The 17,989-nt window shown below is 38.9% G+C and overlaps 2 protein-coding genes across 7 annotated transcripts in view; one reads left to right on the top strand and one right to left on the bottom strand.

Annotated features, from left to right (window-relative positions):
- The window catches only part of NDUFAF5 (NADH:ubiquinone oxidoreductase complex assembly factor 5), a 30,932-nt gene extending 14,087 nt beyond the window's left edge, over positions 1–16,845 (bottom strand). For 2 of the 6 annotated variants that reach the window (XR_002481916.1, XR_002481917.1), the window contains exons 1-6: positions 16,564–16,844; positions 13,082–13,122; positions 10,684–10,747; positions 6,435–6,482; positions 4,708–4,811; positions 2,590–2,629 (exon numbers count right to left, since the gene is read on the bottom strand). Coding sequence is in view for 3 of the 6 variants with exons in the window: in XM_021711849.1 (XP_021567524.1) it covers positions 2,590–2,629; positions 4,708–4,811; positions 6,435–6,482; positions 10,684–10,747; positions 13,082–13,122; positions 16,564–16,785 (519 nt within the window). In the remaining 3 variants the exon portion in view is untranslated. Of the gene's footprint in view, positions 1–2,589; positions 2,630–4,707; positions 4,812–6,434; positions 6,503–10,683; positions 10,748–13,081; positions 13,123–16,563 lie in introns of all 6 variants that reach the window. The other 4 variants (XM_021711849.1, XM_008057120.1, XR_002481918.1 and 1 more) reach the window with 3 other exon arrangements.
- Positions 16,846–16,862: 17 nt separating this feature from the next.
- ESF1 (ESF1 nucleolar pre-rRNA processing protein homolog) overlaps positions 16,863–17,989 on the top strand; it is a 61,737-nt gene continuing 60,610 nt past the window's right edge. Inside the window, exon 1 of the mRNA XM_008057123.2 lies at positions 16,863–17,019. The gene's annotated coding sequence lies outside the window, so the exon portion shown is untranslated. The remainder of the gene's footprint in view (positions 17,020–17,989) is intronic.

Consider the following 17,989-nt stretch of genomic DNA (forward strand, 5'->3'; position numbering starts at 1 on the left):
GTCTAAATCAAAATTGTATGACTACCATTTTTATTTTGCCAAATAATCAGATAATTTAATAAACAACGCAACCAAATATCCGAAAGTCATTGCATTCAACGCAAGTCAACGCAACCAAATGTCCGATAGACCTATACATTCACTAATTAATACCTATAAAAATGTTGTATGTTTTCAAATTTTCTAGTAAACACAACTTGTTTTTATATCAGAAAAACACTGAAAGAAAAAAAATTAAGTGTGGTCAACTGCAAAAATCACAATCCTCCCTGTATCTGTGGCTCTTAAAATGTCATTTTCTAACAACTTTCATCAGATGAAATCTATTTCCCCTCTCCTTGAATCCTGGCCGGCCTTGTGACTTGCTTGGCCAAAATAATACAGTGGAAGTGAAAGTGTGCCAGTTTCAAGTTGAAGGCTCAAATGGTTTTGCAAGTGTCCACCTGCTCTCTTGGAGCCCTGCCTGGCCATATCATGAACAAGCCTGAGCTATCCTCGTGGAGGATGAGAGCTGTGGAGCAGCGACCAGCCAGCTGGGCCAGCTGGGTCATCCCAGACCAGTCAGCTCCCAGACAATCTGGCAACTGATCACAGACACATGGGTGAGCCAAGCCAGAACCAGAAGATTTCCTAACTGAATCTAGTCCCAAATGCCAACTCACAAAATCGTGAATTACGTAAATAGCTGTTGCTTTAAGCCACTACGTTGGGGTGGCTTGTTATGCTGAAAAAGTTCATCTGTAGAGAAATCATTATGATTCAGAGTATTAACCTAGTAACACATTAGTTTTCTTTAAGGAGAACTAATTTATTTCCAGCTTTAAAACAAAAACTTTTAATTAATAACAAGCAAAACAGTGGCCAGAGTGAATTCCAGGATCACAAATGTTGCTCACTGATTCTCTTAGACATTCTGTAACTAGCTCTGACTCCATTCTCAACAATGAGGACCATTACAGGAAAGAAAGAGTGGATTCTAAAGCAAATCAGAATACAAATCACAGCAGGCTCTCCTAATCAAAGCACTGTCTTAAGTTTATATTTACTACATTATGAGGCAATTAAAAGCGTACTACGTAAACCATCGGTAAAAGCTTTGGTTTTTTCCCTCCACCTTTTCAGTGTTACATCCTTCTCTTTTCACCAAACTCTACTACAACAAGTACCTATAAGACAGTCCTCAGCTCTCTACGGCCCCACTCACCCTCAGATGAGTGGGTGACTATTTGAAGGGAGACTATTATCAACTTCTGTGATTTCACAAGGATCACTTTCCACTCTCTATCTTCAGCTTGCCATCTTCCCAGAACTCTAAATTCATCTTTCCTTACCTATTCCCTGGACATTTTCCTCTTGGCATACTTACCACCTATGCATCTCCTACTCGACAAGGAGAACGCCTACTATCAGATCAATTCCCCTTTCCAATTGCCATGTTTCTATTAATTACTATTTCCTATTCCCTTTATCTGATCATTATCATTCTTTCCCCTACTTTTACTTATCCAGACCCAAAACTTTAAAGTGAGCTTTTACTTCTCCTTTTCACATCTAATCGGCCACCAAAATGCTGACTCTTTGCATTGTCTTAAATATCTCTCTTCCCTTTAATTCCTACCTAGGTTTTGTTTATCTCATGCCTGGAGCACTGTAAAAGTCTCCCTTCAATTAAGCAACTTCTCCAGGCATCTGTTTTCTAATCAGCAAAATAAATGTATTTTGCAGGGTTATTTAACACACATTAAACAGAGCACAGTAACTAGAAATAGTATGCGCTCAGATAAGGTGGTTATTATCCTGGTCACCAGTTTTTTAATGTTATTTTCCTCTTCAAAGTTCTCCAGTGGCTGTGATTTACATAAAGAATAATCTCCAAATTCCTTAACCCAACACCTAAGTCCTCTTAAATCTGATCTCTATACAGTATATCTCATCTCCCAGCACTATGCGAATCTCCCAAACAGGTTTCCTCTTTGTTCCTTCACACTGATGAGGCCCTTGTACCTCCCCACCTAACCTGAGATTCTGCCTTCCTGGAATGCCTTCCCTGTCCAAACCTCGTCTACCCTCTAAGGCCCTGTCCAAGTACCTCTTTCCTCTTGAAGTTTTTTTAGGCCACTCCAAGCCATAGTGATCTCTTTCCCTCCTTTGAACACATGCTTTTCATCTACTTCTGTTTACTCTTGTCAATCAACAAAAATTTATCTAGCACTGTCTAAGTAGAAGGCACAGGGAAGATACAAATATGTAAATAAGTAGGTTCCTACTCACAAAAAGTATACAAGCAATTAAGGGAAAGAGGGAATCCACACAGAAAATTTTGCAGTTACTAAGCTTTTCATAAATATTTAAAGCTCATCTCTATAATTGAGATTCTTAGATTCTCTAGGAGAGGAGAGTTACCCAGTGTACTTCTTAGTATGCCAAAAGGCACCAGGTACTCCTGGCCCATGGAAGATAATAAATACTTGATTTGATCAATTCTCCAATTGTTAGCTCTATAAGTAGTCTGTGAAAACAGAAACAACTATAAGCTTCTAATAATAAAGAAAATACACAGTATACTTGAATCAACATAAGTTTTCTTACCTGCTCAAGAGCTCTAGGAAGGTCATTCACCCAGTGCAAACTAAAATAAGAAAACACATATTTGTTTTAGCATAATTAGTAAATTAATAAGTATAATTATTACTAGTATAATGATAAGCCACAAAAGGTATTAACTTTGAAGCTTGAAGTCGTATATTAAAATTCATTGATTGGTCAGGTACAGTGGCTCATGCCTATAATCCCAACACTTTGGGAGGCCGAAGTGAGAGGATTGCCTGAATCCACGGGTTTGAGACCAGCCTGGGCAACCTGGTGAGACTTCATCTCTATGATAAATCAAAAAATTAGCCGGGAATGGTGGCAAGTGCCTGTAGTTCTAGATACTTGGAAGGCTGAGGTGGAAGGATCACCTGAGCCCAGTAGGTCGAGGCTGCGATGGCCATGAGGAGCCTACCACTGCACTCCAGCCTGGGCGACAGAGTGACTTCAAAAAACAAAAATTCACTGATTAGTCCTGCAAGTTTTAAAATAATAAATATTCCTAGAGGAAAATCTTCCTCTGTCACACTAGAAAATTCCCTGTGTCAATATATTACTTTGCTTAACTAAAAAGAAATCTGATACGGTTATGTCTAATTATTCCTCATCAGTGAAAAATGTAGAAGTCATTCCTACTTGGGCATTTCATCTAAATAGTGCTATTCTAAGACCTTATTTGCAGAAGGTAATAAAAATAAGCACCAGATAAAATGTTTAAAGAAACTCATCAATTAACTCAAACAATTAAGCTAGAGAAATATAGTATTATTCTAAGTCACACTTTTCCAGAAAAAAATAAAATTCATCTGCAGACCTAAAATTTTCCCTAGGAAAATAGTATTACTAATCAAAAGCTTAATTCAATTAGTTTTCTGATAAATAACTTCTCACATTTTTTCATTTTTAAGACTTTATTATTTTTTGAAGCAATTTTAGGTTCACAGCAAAATTGAGAAGCAGGTACAGAGATTTCCCACATACCCCTGTTCCCACACATGCACAGCCTCCCCGTTATCAACATCCCCTACCAGAGCGGCACATCTGTTACAACTGATGAAACATGTACACATCATTATCACCTGAAGTCCATAGTTTACATTAGGGTTCACTCTTGGTGCTGTATGTTCCATGGGTTTGAAAAAATGTATGTCATGTATCCCCCATTATAACAGTATCATACAGATTAGATTCACTGCCCTAAAAATCCTCTGTTCTCTGCCTATTCATCTCCCCACCCCCAACCACCAGGATCACTGATCTTTTTTACCATCTTTAGAATTTTGCTTTTTTCAGAATATTAAGACAGTTGGAATTGTATAGTATGTAGAATAGCTTCTTTCATTTATCAACTTGCTTTTAAGTTTCCTCCATATCTTTTCATGGCTTGACAGTTTATTTCTTTTTAGTGCTGAATAACATTCCATCATTTGGATATACACAGTTTACCCATTTGCCTATTGAAAGACATCTAGGTTGCTTCCAAGTTTTAACAATTATGAGTAAAGCTGCTCTAAATATTTGTGTGCAAGTCTTTGCGTGGACATAAGTTTCTATCCTCTGGACAAATACCAAGGAGTGTGATTGCTGGACAGTATGGTAAGAGTATGTTTAGTTTTCTAAGAAACTGCCAAACTACATTCCAAAGTCTCTGTACCATTCTTCACTCCCACCAACACTGAATGAGAGTTCCTCTTGCTACCTCCTTGCCAGCATTTGGTGTTGTCAGTGCTCTGAATTTTGACCACACTAATAGGTGTGTAATATAGCTGTTTTTTAAAGTGATTAAATAAAAAAGAGCTTGATACATTTAAACTTAATAACTTCTTGAATTTTCAATAGCAATTCCAAAATACTAAGTTGCATCAGGGGGAGGTGAGCTTTAGCAAATTGTGGAAAGTTGGAAAAAAAAGTGAGGTATTGCATTATATTATCTCCACCAGGGAGCAAAGAGTAATTCTTTACCAGAGCAATTTATAGTTTGCTTTTAATTTTTAAAAAAGTTATCTAGAATTTATTTCATTATCTATTTTATTTTCCTTGTAATGGTAAAACTTTATGGCATAAATTATCTATTTGTAACTATATATGTTTTTTTTAAAGTACAAATAGAGTACCAACCTTAAACTGCTAACCACCAGGTCAAATGTATTTTCTCTGAAGGGAAGGAATTCTTCATCTGCTAAAACACTGACAGTAGGAATTTCCGTTTCTAATGAATTTTTCTAATGGTAAAAAATAAAAGATCAAACACATTTATATGCAATATCAACTACTAACGCAATCCTTGTTTATTAAATTGAAGTCAATGTTATATTTATTTGGCAGTTTCTCCCCTGTCCCATCCTGCCCAAAAAAGAAGTGGCACAGAAAAGACACTCAAAAAACATTTCTTAAATGACACTTAAGATCAGCCAGAAAAAGTAGCTAACTAGTTGGAAAAACATAAACAGAATGCCCATCTCATACCAAGACAAATCTTGAAGGCTGAAAGTTTCAGCAAAATAATTAAAGTACTAGATGAAAATATGGGTGAACATTTTTATATTCTTAGATGAAAAAGCCTAATTAAACATGACTCAAAAGTCAGAAACTGTAATGGAAAAGACTGATATAGCAATAAACAATGTAAACAACTGGGAAAAATATGTGTAATACATATGATGAAGAATTAATATCCCTAAAAAACAAGCTCCTATAAATCATCTGAAGGCTAAGGCGGATGAAAGACAAAGTACAGGCATGTCATAAAATTACTTATAAAAATCACAAGTTCAGAAATACCAATAGTCAAAGACATCGAGAGCTGTTTGGCTATACTAGCAATTAAAGACATATAAGTAAAAATAACAATGATGAGGTTCTACTTTCTGTCTATCAGACTGACAAGGACAAAAAGCCTGGACCAGTGTTGCCAAAGTGAAAGATGGAAAAATATACCTTTATATAACACCATTGTTCAATCTCTTTTTTTTTTTTTTTTTGGTGAGTCAGAGTCTTACTCTGTCGCCCAGGCTAGAGTGCAATGGCGCAATCATAGCTCACTGCAGTCTCAGCCTCCTGGGCTCAGGTGCTTCTTTTTGCCTCAGCCTCCTGAGCAGCTGGGACTTCAGGAGCATGCCACCACACATGGTCGATATTTTGTAGAAACAGGGTCTTGTTACGTTGCCTAGGTTGGTCTCGAGTTCCTGGGCTCAAGAAATTCTCCTGTCTCAGCCTCCCAAAGTGTTGAGATTATAGATGTGATCCACTATGCCCAGCCTCAATCTTTCTAAGGGTAGCATGAAAACATACATCAAAAAATTATAAATGAATATCAGTAAACCCATAAATTCCACTGCCAGGAATACACATCCAGGGAAAAAAATAAATCAAACATATACAGTGGCTTCACACAAAGATATTCATCACAGAAACTAGAAATATAACTGCCCTTCAATAGAAATTTAACTAAGTAAGCCATGGACTATTCACCTATTGGAATACCACATAGCCATTTAAAAAGATGATACATACAAACATACATTTGTATGATATTCATTGACATAAAAGAATTATGTTCTGGGAAAACATGATACTGTTCATATAAAATTGTGGGGGGGGAATACCTAAATGTCCTGCAAATGTGGAAATCAAATGTCACCAGTGGTGGTTGCCTCTGAGTGGTAGGACTACGGAGGATTTTTTCTTTTGCCCTTGTATTTCATGTATTAATTTTTCTCAAGTGTGTTATACTAATAATTAGAAAATAAAATAAAACTATTTTCAGTTTGAAGGAAATAACAACAAAGAAATAAAGAATAATCAAATCAGGAGATTAGAAATCAATAGCATTAAAAAATACCCACCAAAGCATTTTCTGCAATGTCAGCTTGGAAAAACTTTCCAATAGTTTCCTGCAATGAAATAATTAAAGCTGATCAGATAATACAAAAACAAGCAGATAAATAAACCTAGTAACAAATAAAACAATTGTTGACATTTCTAAAGGAGAAAGTATTAATTACAGCTTAATTTTCAGCTTAATTTTCAGCTTTCTATATAACAGTATGGTACATAAATACTTTAATAACATACATTAAGTTACAGATTCAAATACATGCAGCTAACCCTTTATTTGATATATTTAATTATATTTAAAATAATAAGAGAACACAGGTGTGAATAATCAACAAATGTCCTCCACTGGGTTGGACTTCTGTGCTAATCTTTCCATGGCAAAACATGCTGAGAGCTAGTTTTCCCACTCTTGTGCCACAGAGGACTTGAAATGGGCTTCCTGTCTTTTATTTGTTCATTAAAAATGTTTACACATTGAAATGATATCAAGCATCTTCTCACACCACAGAAGAAAAACAAAGAAAAGTGTTTACAGAGAGTAAAGACAGACTTATACACACACGAGACTTGGGGGCAGGGCTTAAGTGACTGCACTGCATTTTCCCTGTTTCATCTACTCTCTCTTCCTTCCAAGAGGAAAGGGGACTCTTGCTATTTCTGTCCAGGAAAGCACTCCCCTTAGCTCTCTTTTCTTCAGGATTCTGCTCCCTCCATCAGTCTTCAATTTGTCTTCTCTCTCTTTCCCTTACCATACAACAGGCATACACTCCCAATTTTGAAAAATCTCCTCACCTCTAAGTACCTTGTAGTTGTTTGGTGTGTAATCCACATCTCTACTTCTTTTAAAGTCTTTCTGCTCTACTTGGTAATCTATCTTCTCTTTCGCTGCTCTCCTAACACTGCCTCTGAAGATCACAGGCAGCATAACCACCACCTAGAGCAATCTGTCTTGCTGCTCTCAGTCCTACTTCACCTGACCTCGGAAGTATAGCACTGGTGACAATCTCCTGAAACCTTCTCTGGTACATTCCATTCTGCCTCCCCTCCTCTACCAGAGCAGCCAATCTTTTTTACCTCACCCACATTGGCTTCTAAAGAACTTCCCTGCCACAACTTGGAAAGAATACACCTTACCACAAAACCCTACTGTTACCTGGTCACCACTAACTAACTCAGGGCAGCTGGTGTTCAGGTTCTCAAAGAAAAAGAAAAGTGCCTCGAGTTGTACTGTTTGCTGATTTCCATGTTGTAACTACTCTGACGATGGTGAATTTCAGGTTGCCAGGATGATATTGCTAAGTGAAGAGCTGCAAAGAGATGTGCTCACTTGGTTCTCACAAGCCAGCTCCAACATACCCATGTGAAGGATGAAGAATTAGACCAGTCCAACTATGGGTCCCTATCTCTCACTTGAAAATCTAATGAGACTTAGAGATGGGGCAGAGGTCCCTGGAATTGGAGGGGCATGGAGACTTCAGGGTGTGGGCAGTGGTGTGCTGGTAACTAACAACTGGCTCTTGGTGGGACTGCTTTGTAGCATTTGTCAACTTCAATGGTATAAATACTCCCACTAGGGCTGATTCAAGCTAGTAACACAATGTCACAGAACACAGAGCTGGGAAGAGATGCTAACACTAAGCTCTTGTGAGCTGTTATAAGCTAGATTCAGCTCACCACTGGGTGGAGGGTATTCATATTGGGGGTCACACACACTGATGAACACTAGGGAATCTACACAGAGAAAAATGAATGAAGGCAACCATGCGGTATCCATATGATACTAGAGAGCACGTGAACAAGGGGGACTTTGTTCTGATGTTTCAAAGCCCCCATCCCTTGTGAGGCCTGGCTCTTCTTCCAGACCCCTGAGTTGCATAGGAGCCTCTATGCAACAAATGTTCCTCTATTTAAACAGGCTTCAGTGAATTTATGCTTCTTGTAATCAAAAGATACCTTACTAAGACACTGTCCATTTACTATTCCTGCCATCTTTGTTGGCGCCTCCTCATTTTCCCATCCCTAAGTAAAGCTATGGAAGGTTCTTTTCTATATTTTTTCCCCAGAGAGCTCACCTGTTTCTATGGCTTCAGTTGTCATCTCTGAAAGGGACTTCTAAACAAGAATAATAGCCACACCTTTGCCAGACTTACCCCCACTTAATCCTCTTACGAACCTTTTAAAGTATTGCTGATAACATCATACAGACACTGAGGTCGGGGGGACTGAATAACTAGTCCAAGTGTACACAGACAGCAAGGGGCAGAGCTGAATATTGAACCCCTATCCGACTTCAAGTCAATGCTCTTAACCTCAATATCCCAATCCCAGTTCCACATTTCCAACTACCTACCAGATATAAACACCAATATATTCCTGTCACCTCGAATTCAACATATCTGAAATAGGAATAATCTCTTGTTCCTTGCCCCACCACATCTCATGACTTTTTCCAGTCACTAAAGGTATAACTTATTTTGCATTCATTCATGCATCAGTCATTTAGTAAATCTTCATTCTGTGTTCTAGGTATTGGGGATTAGTAATGAACAAAAATGAGCAAGTCCAATAAGAGAAGACAGACACCAAATAAACAAACATGCACCAGAGGCTAATAAGTGCTATGGAAACAAAGCAACCAGCCAGTGGAGAGCAGGGGCACTATTTTCTATAGTCAAGGGAGGGATCTTTGATGAGAGTTGTTTGAGCAAAGACCTGACAGAGGTGAGGAAGCAAGCCACACAGATATCTTGGGGAACAGCATAGAAAACAAGTGCAATGCCAAGCCCTGGCCTGTTTGAGAGACTGCAAAGTACGCTGAAAAGTAGGAAGAGGAAGAAGGTCAGAGTTGCAATTATCCAAATCACTGAGGCCTTATGGATTGGGACTCTGGCTCACTACTAAATTAGATGAGAAGCCAACAGTTCTGAGCAAAGGACTGATTTCATTTGTGTTTTAATTACTTTACCATGAGAACAGACTGGCAGGGGCAAAGGTAGAAGCCTGGAGACCAACCACTTGGAGGCTTCTGCAATAATCTGGGCAAGAGGTGATGATAGCTGGACAATGGTACTGGTGAAGGTGGTAAGAAGTGGTAGAGTTATGAATATATTTTGAAACCCAAATAAGTTGCTGATGGATTCAATTTGGGAGGAAAGGACACAAGAGGATTCAATGAATATGGTTTTTGGCCTGAGCAACTAAAAGAATGAAATTTTGTCCTGCCCACCACATCTGATCAGTCACTAAGTTCTGTGGATTCTATGAGGTCTCCCTTATATATCCCATCACTGATCTGCTGCCTCTCCATGGGTGACAGGCCTTCATTTCTCATGCCTGCACTGCATTTGCCACAGCCTCCTAATCAGTCTGCTTCTCTGTCCTCTCTCTTCTTCAATCCTTCCTGCATACCATCTCCCAATTAATCTTCCTTAAACGTCCCACTCTATTGCATCCTGCAGCATTCGACCTCTGTATCCTTCCTCTTGGCATGCCCTGACTTCCAACGAATTGAATCATCAGCCCAAATTCTTTAAAATCTCAGGTCAGATTCTGTCCCTTTCAAAGTCTTGACCACATGAACCCTTGATTTTCCTTAACTCCTGTTACACTTTAATGACTCTATCACCTCTGTGGCATTTACTATTATCAGTAATAGTGTTTTAGGATCCTCACTCCTCCTTGCCCAAGTGTATATTTTTATTTAAGTAGATTTTACATAGAAATCCTACTCTAATCTTTGTGTCCAGCACAGTGTCCTATACATACGAGCTAAAGGAACAAACAAATATCTTCATAGTCTGATCTAGAAAACACAAAATAAAATGATATGAGTATTAATAAACGTTACTTATATTTAATCACATAGAAAGATGTCTAACCAGCTGATGAAATTAATTTTTTCTAGCTAAAAACTCAGCTTGATTACATTTTCTGTATCTGTCAATCTGATTTTTAATGTGAATTCATTTGAATACAGTGGGAACAAAGAGAAATATCTTATGTAGATTTAAATAAATTATCAGTAGAAACACTGAATAAAATGAATTTAGAGGAAAAATTCTTTAAGAAAAAAAGACAGGAGAGAAGAAAACCACCATTGGTTCTACCACTATAAAAAAAAAACAACAAATTTGTTAATACAAATTTTCTAATACAATAAAATCTAGATATGATACAAAATAAATTAATTAGAACAGTCTTTCTTTAAAATTAGCCTATTTCATTTTTTAAGTAAATTAAATCATCAAATAAATATACCTTATTCAAGTGTTGTGCTATGTAACCTCTTCCACAGCCAAGATCCAAAGCAAGAGGGAAATCTCTAAAAAACAGACACAGAAGTTATAATACAGTCCATAAATTGAGAACTAATTTTTCTTAAATAAGAACATTTTAGTAAATACAACTTTCAGAAAGTTACATTATCTGCCTTTTTTGTCTTACTTTACAAACTATATATACCAGACTATGCTGTGTACAGCAAGACTGTCTGATATAGCCATTCATAGGACCTCATAACAAACCAGCTTTCCACAAATTCATGACTGGATTTGAAAAACAGATTTAATGAGGGTATTTTAATTCAATAATACCTCCAGATAATGAATAAAAAGAAGTTATTATAAAGTAAATGAAAATAACTGACATACTTATCAAGGACTTGGTAATTATCCCAATTTTTCAAAATTGTTGAAGCAGCAGAACCCTTAGAAATTACCGTGTGAAACTTCATGAAGTAATAATATGTAAAACTTAAAAAAAAAACCAACTAAATAATAGCTAATTTTACTGAAAACTTACCAGGTTTAAAGTATTGTGCTGTCAACCCAACCAAGTACTTCAACTAACAAGCAGCAGTCAACACTTGAATTCAGTCTGTCTGAATCCTGAACCAGAACTACTGTCTTCCACACTATACTGTGTCCTCTAAACATATCATGTTATACTAAATTGGTACAGACATCCAATTGCAGGCCACAGGTTTCAGAAAAATTTATGACACCAAAACTTAAAATTTTATCTATTAATAACGTTTTTTGCTGAACAACTAGAACAAAGAGTCCCTTTTCAGTTTCTGTTAAAAACCTATGTCAAAATTATACAATACCAGCACACAGTTGGAGAACCCCTGGTAACAGATAACCTTGTTTGCCTAACACCCTATATCTTGATGATGAACACAGGCAATGTGGCATAGTTAATTATAAGGGCTTTGGAATTAGAAGGATATAGATCAGAATTCTGGGCAATTTACAGCCCTGTGACCACAGGCAAGTGATTTAACCTTTTTGGATTTTGTTTCCCCAGCTATAAAAATGGAAAAGTTACTGCCTCCCTTAGAGTCAGTGTGAGAATTATATGAAATAGTACATATATTTAGCACAGTGTAAATATTCAACAAATTAGCTGTTAGTTATTATTATCACTCATTATAACAGTATTAGGTGAGCCTCGGATCCCACAAATAAGACATTTAATAATGTGTGTGGTTAGTTTTTAGAAACAACAAAAGATCAGTGTTGACAAACTACTCTTTCTAATAACAGAATATTAATGCAAGGATATTTAGGCTAGTATTTTAATAATTTAATTCCAGCTAATGTTAGTTGAAGACATGCTTTTAACCATAATCCTAGGTCTTGTTACAAATTTGACTGTGCTTTGTTCAGTGCTATGACATAAAAAGATTATAAAATCCAAACTGATTTGCAAAATTCAATATTTCATCTATTAAATCAAAATGGCTAACAATCTAGGAGAATTATTATAGTAGCTATTCTTCAGATATTTAAAATAATGAAACTAATGAAACAAATAAAATGTGGTACCTATTTTCAACAATGAAACTTTTTTATACTGTACAAAATTAATTCATCCCAAGATCCTTTTAAGTAGCAAAGCTAGATAAAAAATATGACTGAGTCTGTGATTTCATGAAATTCCCTTTTATAAAAAATGCAGTAAACGCATCTCATCTTGGTCTATTTTTAATGGATGTATTTTATACAAAAGAACATAAAACAAGAGCAACAAATTACTCTGCTAATATCACAGAGTAATTCTACTGCAAAACCAATGTTTGACTGGGGTTCCCACCACAAGGCTGTAAACCTCAAATTCTATTAAGCTTTCATTATGCCTAATATAGAGAGAAATGAATCCATCAAGATTTCAATAATACTTGATAAAACGACCAAAGTCTCATAAATTCTGTTTAGAAAACAAAACTAGGTAGATACTCTCTTTCACTTTAATGGTAAAAGATTCTATGATCAATTTTAGTTAAACTTTGAAATTTAGGTTTAGTAAATCTTAAAAATTCACATGTAGTCAATTCTTTATGTCCATTTTTGGGGCAATCTTTCTATTGCTGATTTTTGGCCAAATCAAGTAGATTAGTCATTCAGGCTTGGAGACAGCTGAAAGTGGGGCTTCCATACATTCTTTTTATTTTTTATTTTTTAAAGCAACAAAGAGAAAAGAACATTTGCTCTCCCAGACAAGAAAAAGAAGGAGAGATCTATAAAGTGATTCAAACACCAATCTGATAATAAAGTCCTCCAGATTCTGCCAATCCAGATATCAAATTTTCAGCATATAATCTGAGCTTCCACTCAAAAGTTGATTGTATTTTATTATGATAACCATCACTTACCTGGCTATGTCATATACACGGTCCGCGATCCTACTTCCAACCTGAAGGATTATAAGAGACAATGTTGCACACAAGTTGAGTAGGTTAACAGAGAAGTAACACTTTTTTTACAATATTCAAAAATCCATAGGTTAGTTATGTTTCAACATGATAAGTACAGACACATAATTGTCCACAAAGGTATTAGCATAAGTTATATTAAAGAGAAAAATTATTTAGTTAGCTGGAGTTTTTTACAGATCAATGTATAAGCAGTCATTTACTAAGAACTCTATTATTTATGACTACTACCAAATTTTATGGAACTCCTAAATGAATTAACTTTTCTGAGTGACATTCGCAAATTAGAAAAAGTCAAATCTGGCTGGGTACAGTGGCTCATGCCCATAATCCCAATACTTTGGGAGCCTGAGGCAAGAGGACTGCTTGAACCCAGGAATTTGAAACCAGTTTGGGCAACACAGCAAGACTTTGTCTCTACAAAAACTAAAAAAAAAAAAAAAAAGCCAGGCATGGCATACCTGTAGTCCTAGCTACCTGGGAGGCTAAGGTGGGAGGATCGCTTGAGCCCAGGAGTTATAGGCTGTGGTGAGCTGTGGTGAGCTGTGGATCATGCCACTGCACTCCAGCCTGGGCGACTGAGACCTTGACTCAAAGAAACAAAGACCAAAAAATAAAAAAATAAAAATAAATTAAATAAATTTTTAAAAACCAGAAAAAGCAAATCTGAAGCAATCTCATCCCAATTTAAAAGAAGTCAAGCTGGGCTCGGTGTCTCAGCCTGTAATCCTGCGCTTTGAGAGGCTGAGGTGAGTGTATTGCCTGAGCCCGCGGGTTCGAGACCTGCCTGGGCAACTTGGAGAGACCTCATCTCTACAATAAATCAAAAAATTAGCTGGGCGTGGTAGCGCGTGCCTGTAGTTCCAGCTACTTGGAAGGCTGAGATGGAAGGATCACCAGAGCCCAGCAGTTCAGAATAAGACTCCACCTCAAAAATAAATAAATAAAAATAAAAGAAGTCATAAAGTAGGTACCACCTTTTGCTGGGCTAGCTTCATCTGGCAGGAAAAAAGAAATGGGAGTCTGATATTGCCCACATTTCACTCATTCCTTCATAAACACCCCAAAGTTGTTATTAGAACCTGAAATTCCATACACAGATTATTTGCTTTGGGGGGAGAGAAGCAAAGGAGGAGGTAGGCAGAAGTCTTTACCCAGAGGAGTCCACTTTGTACATTATTCCTAATATGAACATCTTTTATTATAAAAAGAACTCTCGTATATTTTATCTCATATTCTAGCCCTGCAGATTGGTAAAGCCACCATTAAGGTGTAACCCAGTGCTTTTCTTGGAGGAAAAAGGGCTAGGAGGGCACATCTTCTAAGAACATGGCATCATGGACCTTTCAGGAGGAAACCAGCATGTGGTATAAGCATCGTGCCTTACAAAGGGGACACATACAATGTATTGACAGTTGACTTTCTATCTCCATAACAGACATCACCAACTTTTGAGCAGTTTTCTCATACGAGAACAGACACTGTCAATCATCTGATTCCCTGTGCTCACACAGAACTCTGCTCAAAGTAGGAGCTCAATACATGCCTGTTGCTTTATGCTTGACTCCAGTTTAGCTCCACTCCTGAGGAAACATTTACTGAGGCCTGAGTTCGGTGCTGTGTGTCCTGAAAGTAGAAACCCTCAGTCCTTAGTCCACCTGGGCAGAGAGGAAGAGGTCTCTCAAACTAGCAAAGACAATTCAGAGACCTTAATTTGATCTTCTTAAAACATAAATCATATCATATTGTTCCACTGGTTAAAATAAGAACCTCACATTCCTCTAGAGGAATATTATTCAAAAATAATGAGAGCCGAGTGTGTAATTTCAAATTTTCTAGGAGCCATATAAGGAAAAAGAAACAAGAGAAACTAATTTTATTGTTATATGTAACACAATATATTAAAAATATACTTCAACACGTAATTAATATAAAAACTATTTTTTCTTTTTTTGTTTTTTGTCTTTATTATTTTTTTCCAATATAAAAACATAAAGGGTGAAGTCAAAAATGACTGACTTAGCTAGAGAACAGCCATTTTAACATTGCTAAAGCTTTGTTATACTTTGTTGGCTGTTGGTTCTATTTCCCACGTCCTAATCATTAGCCAAGGACAGAATCAGCTTCCCGGAGGTAGTTACTGATTATTGTTTTGCATCTGCAAGTATGTCTTACGTGGATCACTACTCTATCTAGGCCTTTGTTTCCCAGCTATACAGGATCAAGTGGACCTAACTGTAATCAGCCTTTTGTGATTGCCCACCAGCCCACCACAGGTTGAAGGCCCTGGAATCACAGGACTGGTTTCCCTGACCACACCTAGAAGGCAAGATTCCAGTTATCAATACTCAGGAATGCAGCTGCTGAAGAACTTTTTTTACTCTGTGTCCTTGATTAAAACTTTAAAAGCCCTCCTTCCTTAAATTCCCTTGCCGCGGCCCTGCCTCTCAGTGCTGGTGCCATTTAGAGTCTGTTCTAAATGTAAATAAACTCTTTTGCTTTCTTTTGCAATTCTTTTGCTTTATTTCTGCAGCACTGGCCCACACTGCCTCAGTTTACCCTAACACAAACTATTCATGAGATACTTTACGGATGTAAAATTAGTACTTTTTCATACCAAGTCATTGAAATCCAGTGTGTATTTCACATTTACAACACACCTCAATCGAACTAGCTACACTTCAAGTGCTCAACAGCCACACGTGGTCGGCAGTTACCATATTGGACAGACAGTGCAGAGAGAGAAGAAAGGCCAAAGTCTCTGCCCTGGAGGGCACTGATGATGTGGGCCCTCCTGACCTCTTCTCTCTCTCAGAAGTTTCACTGGAGGCCTCCACAAGGTCCTCCCCTTTGCCTACGAGGCCTTCCCCGCCAGCCCCGCCCCCCCATCTCAATCATGCTGTCTTCCCTGACCATTGTCACAATTCTGCTTCACTTTATTTCTCTCACCTTACTTCTTTAGCTGAAATTTCCCTTCTATCTACTGTCTGTCTCGCCCCCTCCTCCCCCTGCCCCCAAAATGAAAGTCCACGAGGGCAGAGGTCTTGCTGAGCCCAGATCAGTTTTTTAATTAATTATTTTATTTTAAAGATGTGGGGTACAATTCAGATACAGGTATACAAGTGGTCATGGTACAGGTCAAGTTTGGGCCTCTCTCTGGCCCCCACCTCACCTGGTTTGAGATCAGGTACCCTTATTGATATTATCCTAGTTTTAATTCAAACCATCTTTGCAGAGTGAGGGAATGAATGAAAAGCACATTACGAATATCCGAGCCCGGCCCTTCCGTGATTACAGAAGAGGCAGGGCTGCGGGTGAAGGTCAGACGGCGAGGTGACATGGGTCGAGGCCCGGCCTGAGCTCCGGGACCGCAGACAAGCCTCGGGGTCGCCCAACCCCCTCTCCGCCGCCCGCGGCCTCACCTCCTCCTTCAGGTAGTCAAATTTCATCGGCTCTGGCTGCCGGGCCGCCCAGTTCTTCTGTTTCCTTTTCAGATCCCGGTCGAAGATGTTTAGGGCTCTGGGCGAGGTGCCGCCGCGGGGAGGGACAGCAGAGGCGACCTTCCTACGGCCAAGGTTCTCCGTAGAGACCCCCGCCGTCCGAGGTCGCAGGCACAGGCGCCAGAGCCCAGCCGGCCGCAGCATCCCCAGCAGTGACGCCACTTGCCGGGGCTTTCTGCCGTGCGCCTGCTGCGCTAATGCGGCTTCGGCGACTACTGTAGAGAGCTTCGCAGAGAGAACGCAAGTATTTTGGCCCAGTTCGCTTGCTATTACGGCGGAACGTGGCGCGGAGCATTGTGGGTGTGGGTGCCATGCGAGGCTGGGAGAAGGATTCCGGACGGTGAGTTGGGCAGAGCTCGAGTGGAAGGGCTCTCGAAGGTACGTACCTAGTCTGTGACAGGGTCTCCTTTGGATTCGTGAGGGGTGCGCCTCTTCCTCCTTACCTTTCCAGCCTCGTTCTTCAGACTTCATCGATCTTCAGGGTCTCTTCTCGAGGGAACTTAGCCCAATAGCTGCCCCCCGAGGTTCAGGAGGTGGGAAGGAGACCCTCGTTCTGGGGCTACTGGTATTCCCCGTGTTAAAAGGAGTGTGTGGAAGGGGAGTGGACCACGGGAGTGAAGCCGTGTGTCAGATATGAGATCAGGTCGCATTCCCCTCTCCTGGAATACCTGACGTTTATCGAGATCTGACGTTCTAAACGGTTGCAATAATGCGTTACCTCTTTTGAGTTGATTGAGGTGGTACATGCTTTGTAAGGTTGTTCGGGGAGTTAAATGTTGCAATACGCCTAAAAGTGTAGAAATGCATCAGTGAAACCTTTTATTTTTTTCTGATTAGTGTATGAAAAGTTGTTTTCGAGTTTAGAGAAGAATACAGCTTTGTAACCAAGCCTTGTTTTTCAACGAAAAAAAATGGTGCCCTTTTTTATTTTTTATTTTTTATTTTTTGAGTTGGAGTCTCACTCTGTCGCCCAGACTGGAGTGCAGTGGCCGTTCGACCTGCTGGGCTCCGGCGATCCTTCCGCCTCAGCCTTCCGAGTAGCCGGAAACACAGGCGCACGCTACCACGCCCGGCTAATTTTTTAAAAAAATTGATTGTAGAGATGAGATCTCGCATGCCCAGGCGGGTCTCGAACCGGCGGGCTCAGGCAATCCACTCACCTCAGCCTCCCAAAGGCGTGGGATTACAGGCTGAGTCACCGAGCCCAGCAATGGTGCCCTTTTTTATCAGTCCATTTTTTTTCTTTCCTTCTTCCTTCCTTCTTCTTTCCTTCTTCCTTCCTTCTCTCTCCCTCCCTCCCTCCCACTAATCACTGTCTTTTGAGTCTACGAAAATCATATCCGGAGGT

The sequence above is a fragment of the Carlito syrichta genome, unplaced genomic scaffold (assembly GCF_000164805.1).
Source record: "Carlito syrichta isolate Samal-C Ts95f unplaced genomic scaffold, Tarsius_syrichta-2.0.1 Scaffold302767, whole genome shotgun sequence".
Lineage (NCBI taxonomy): Eukaryota > Metazoa > Chordata > Mammalia > Primates > Tarsiidae > Carlito > Carlito syrichta.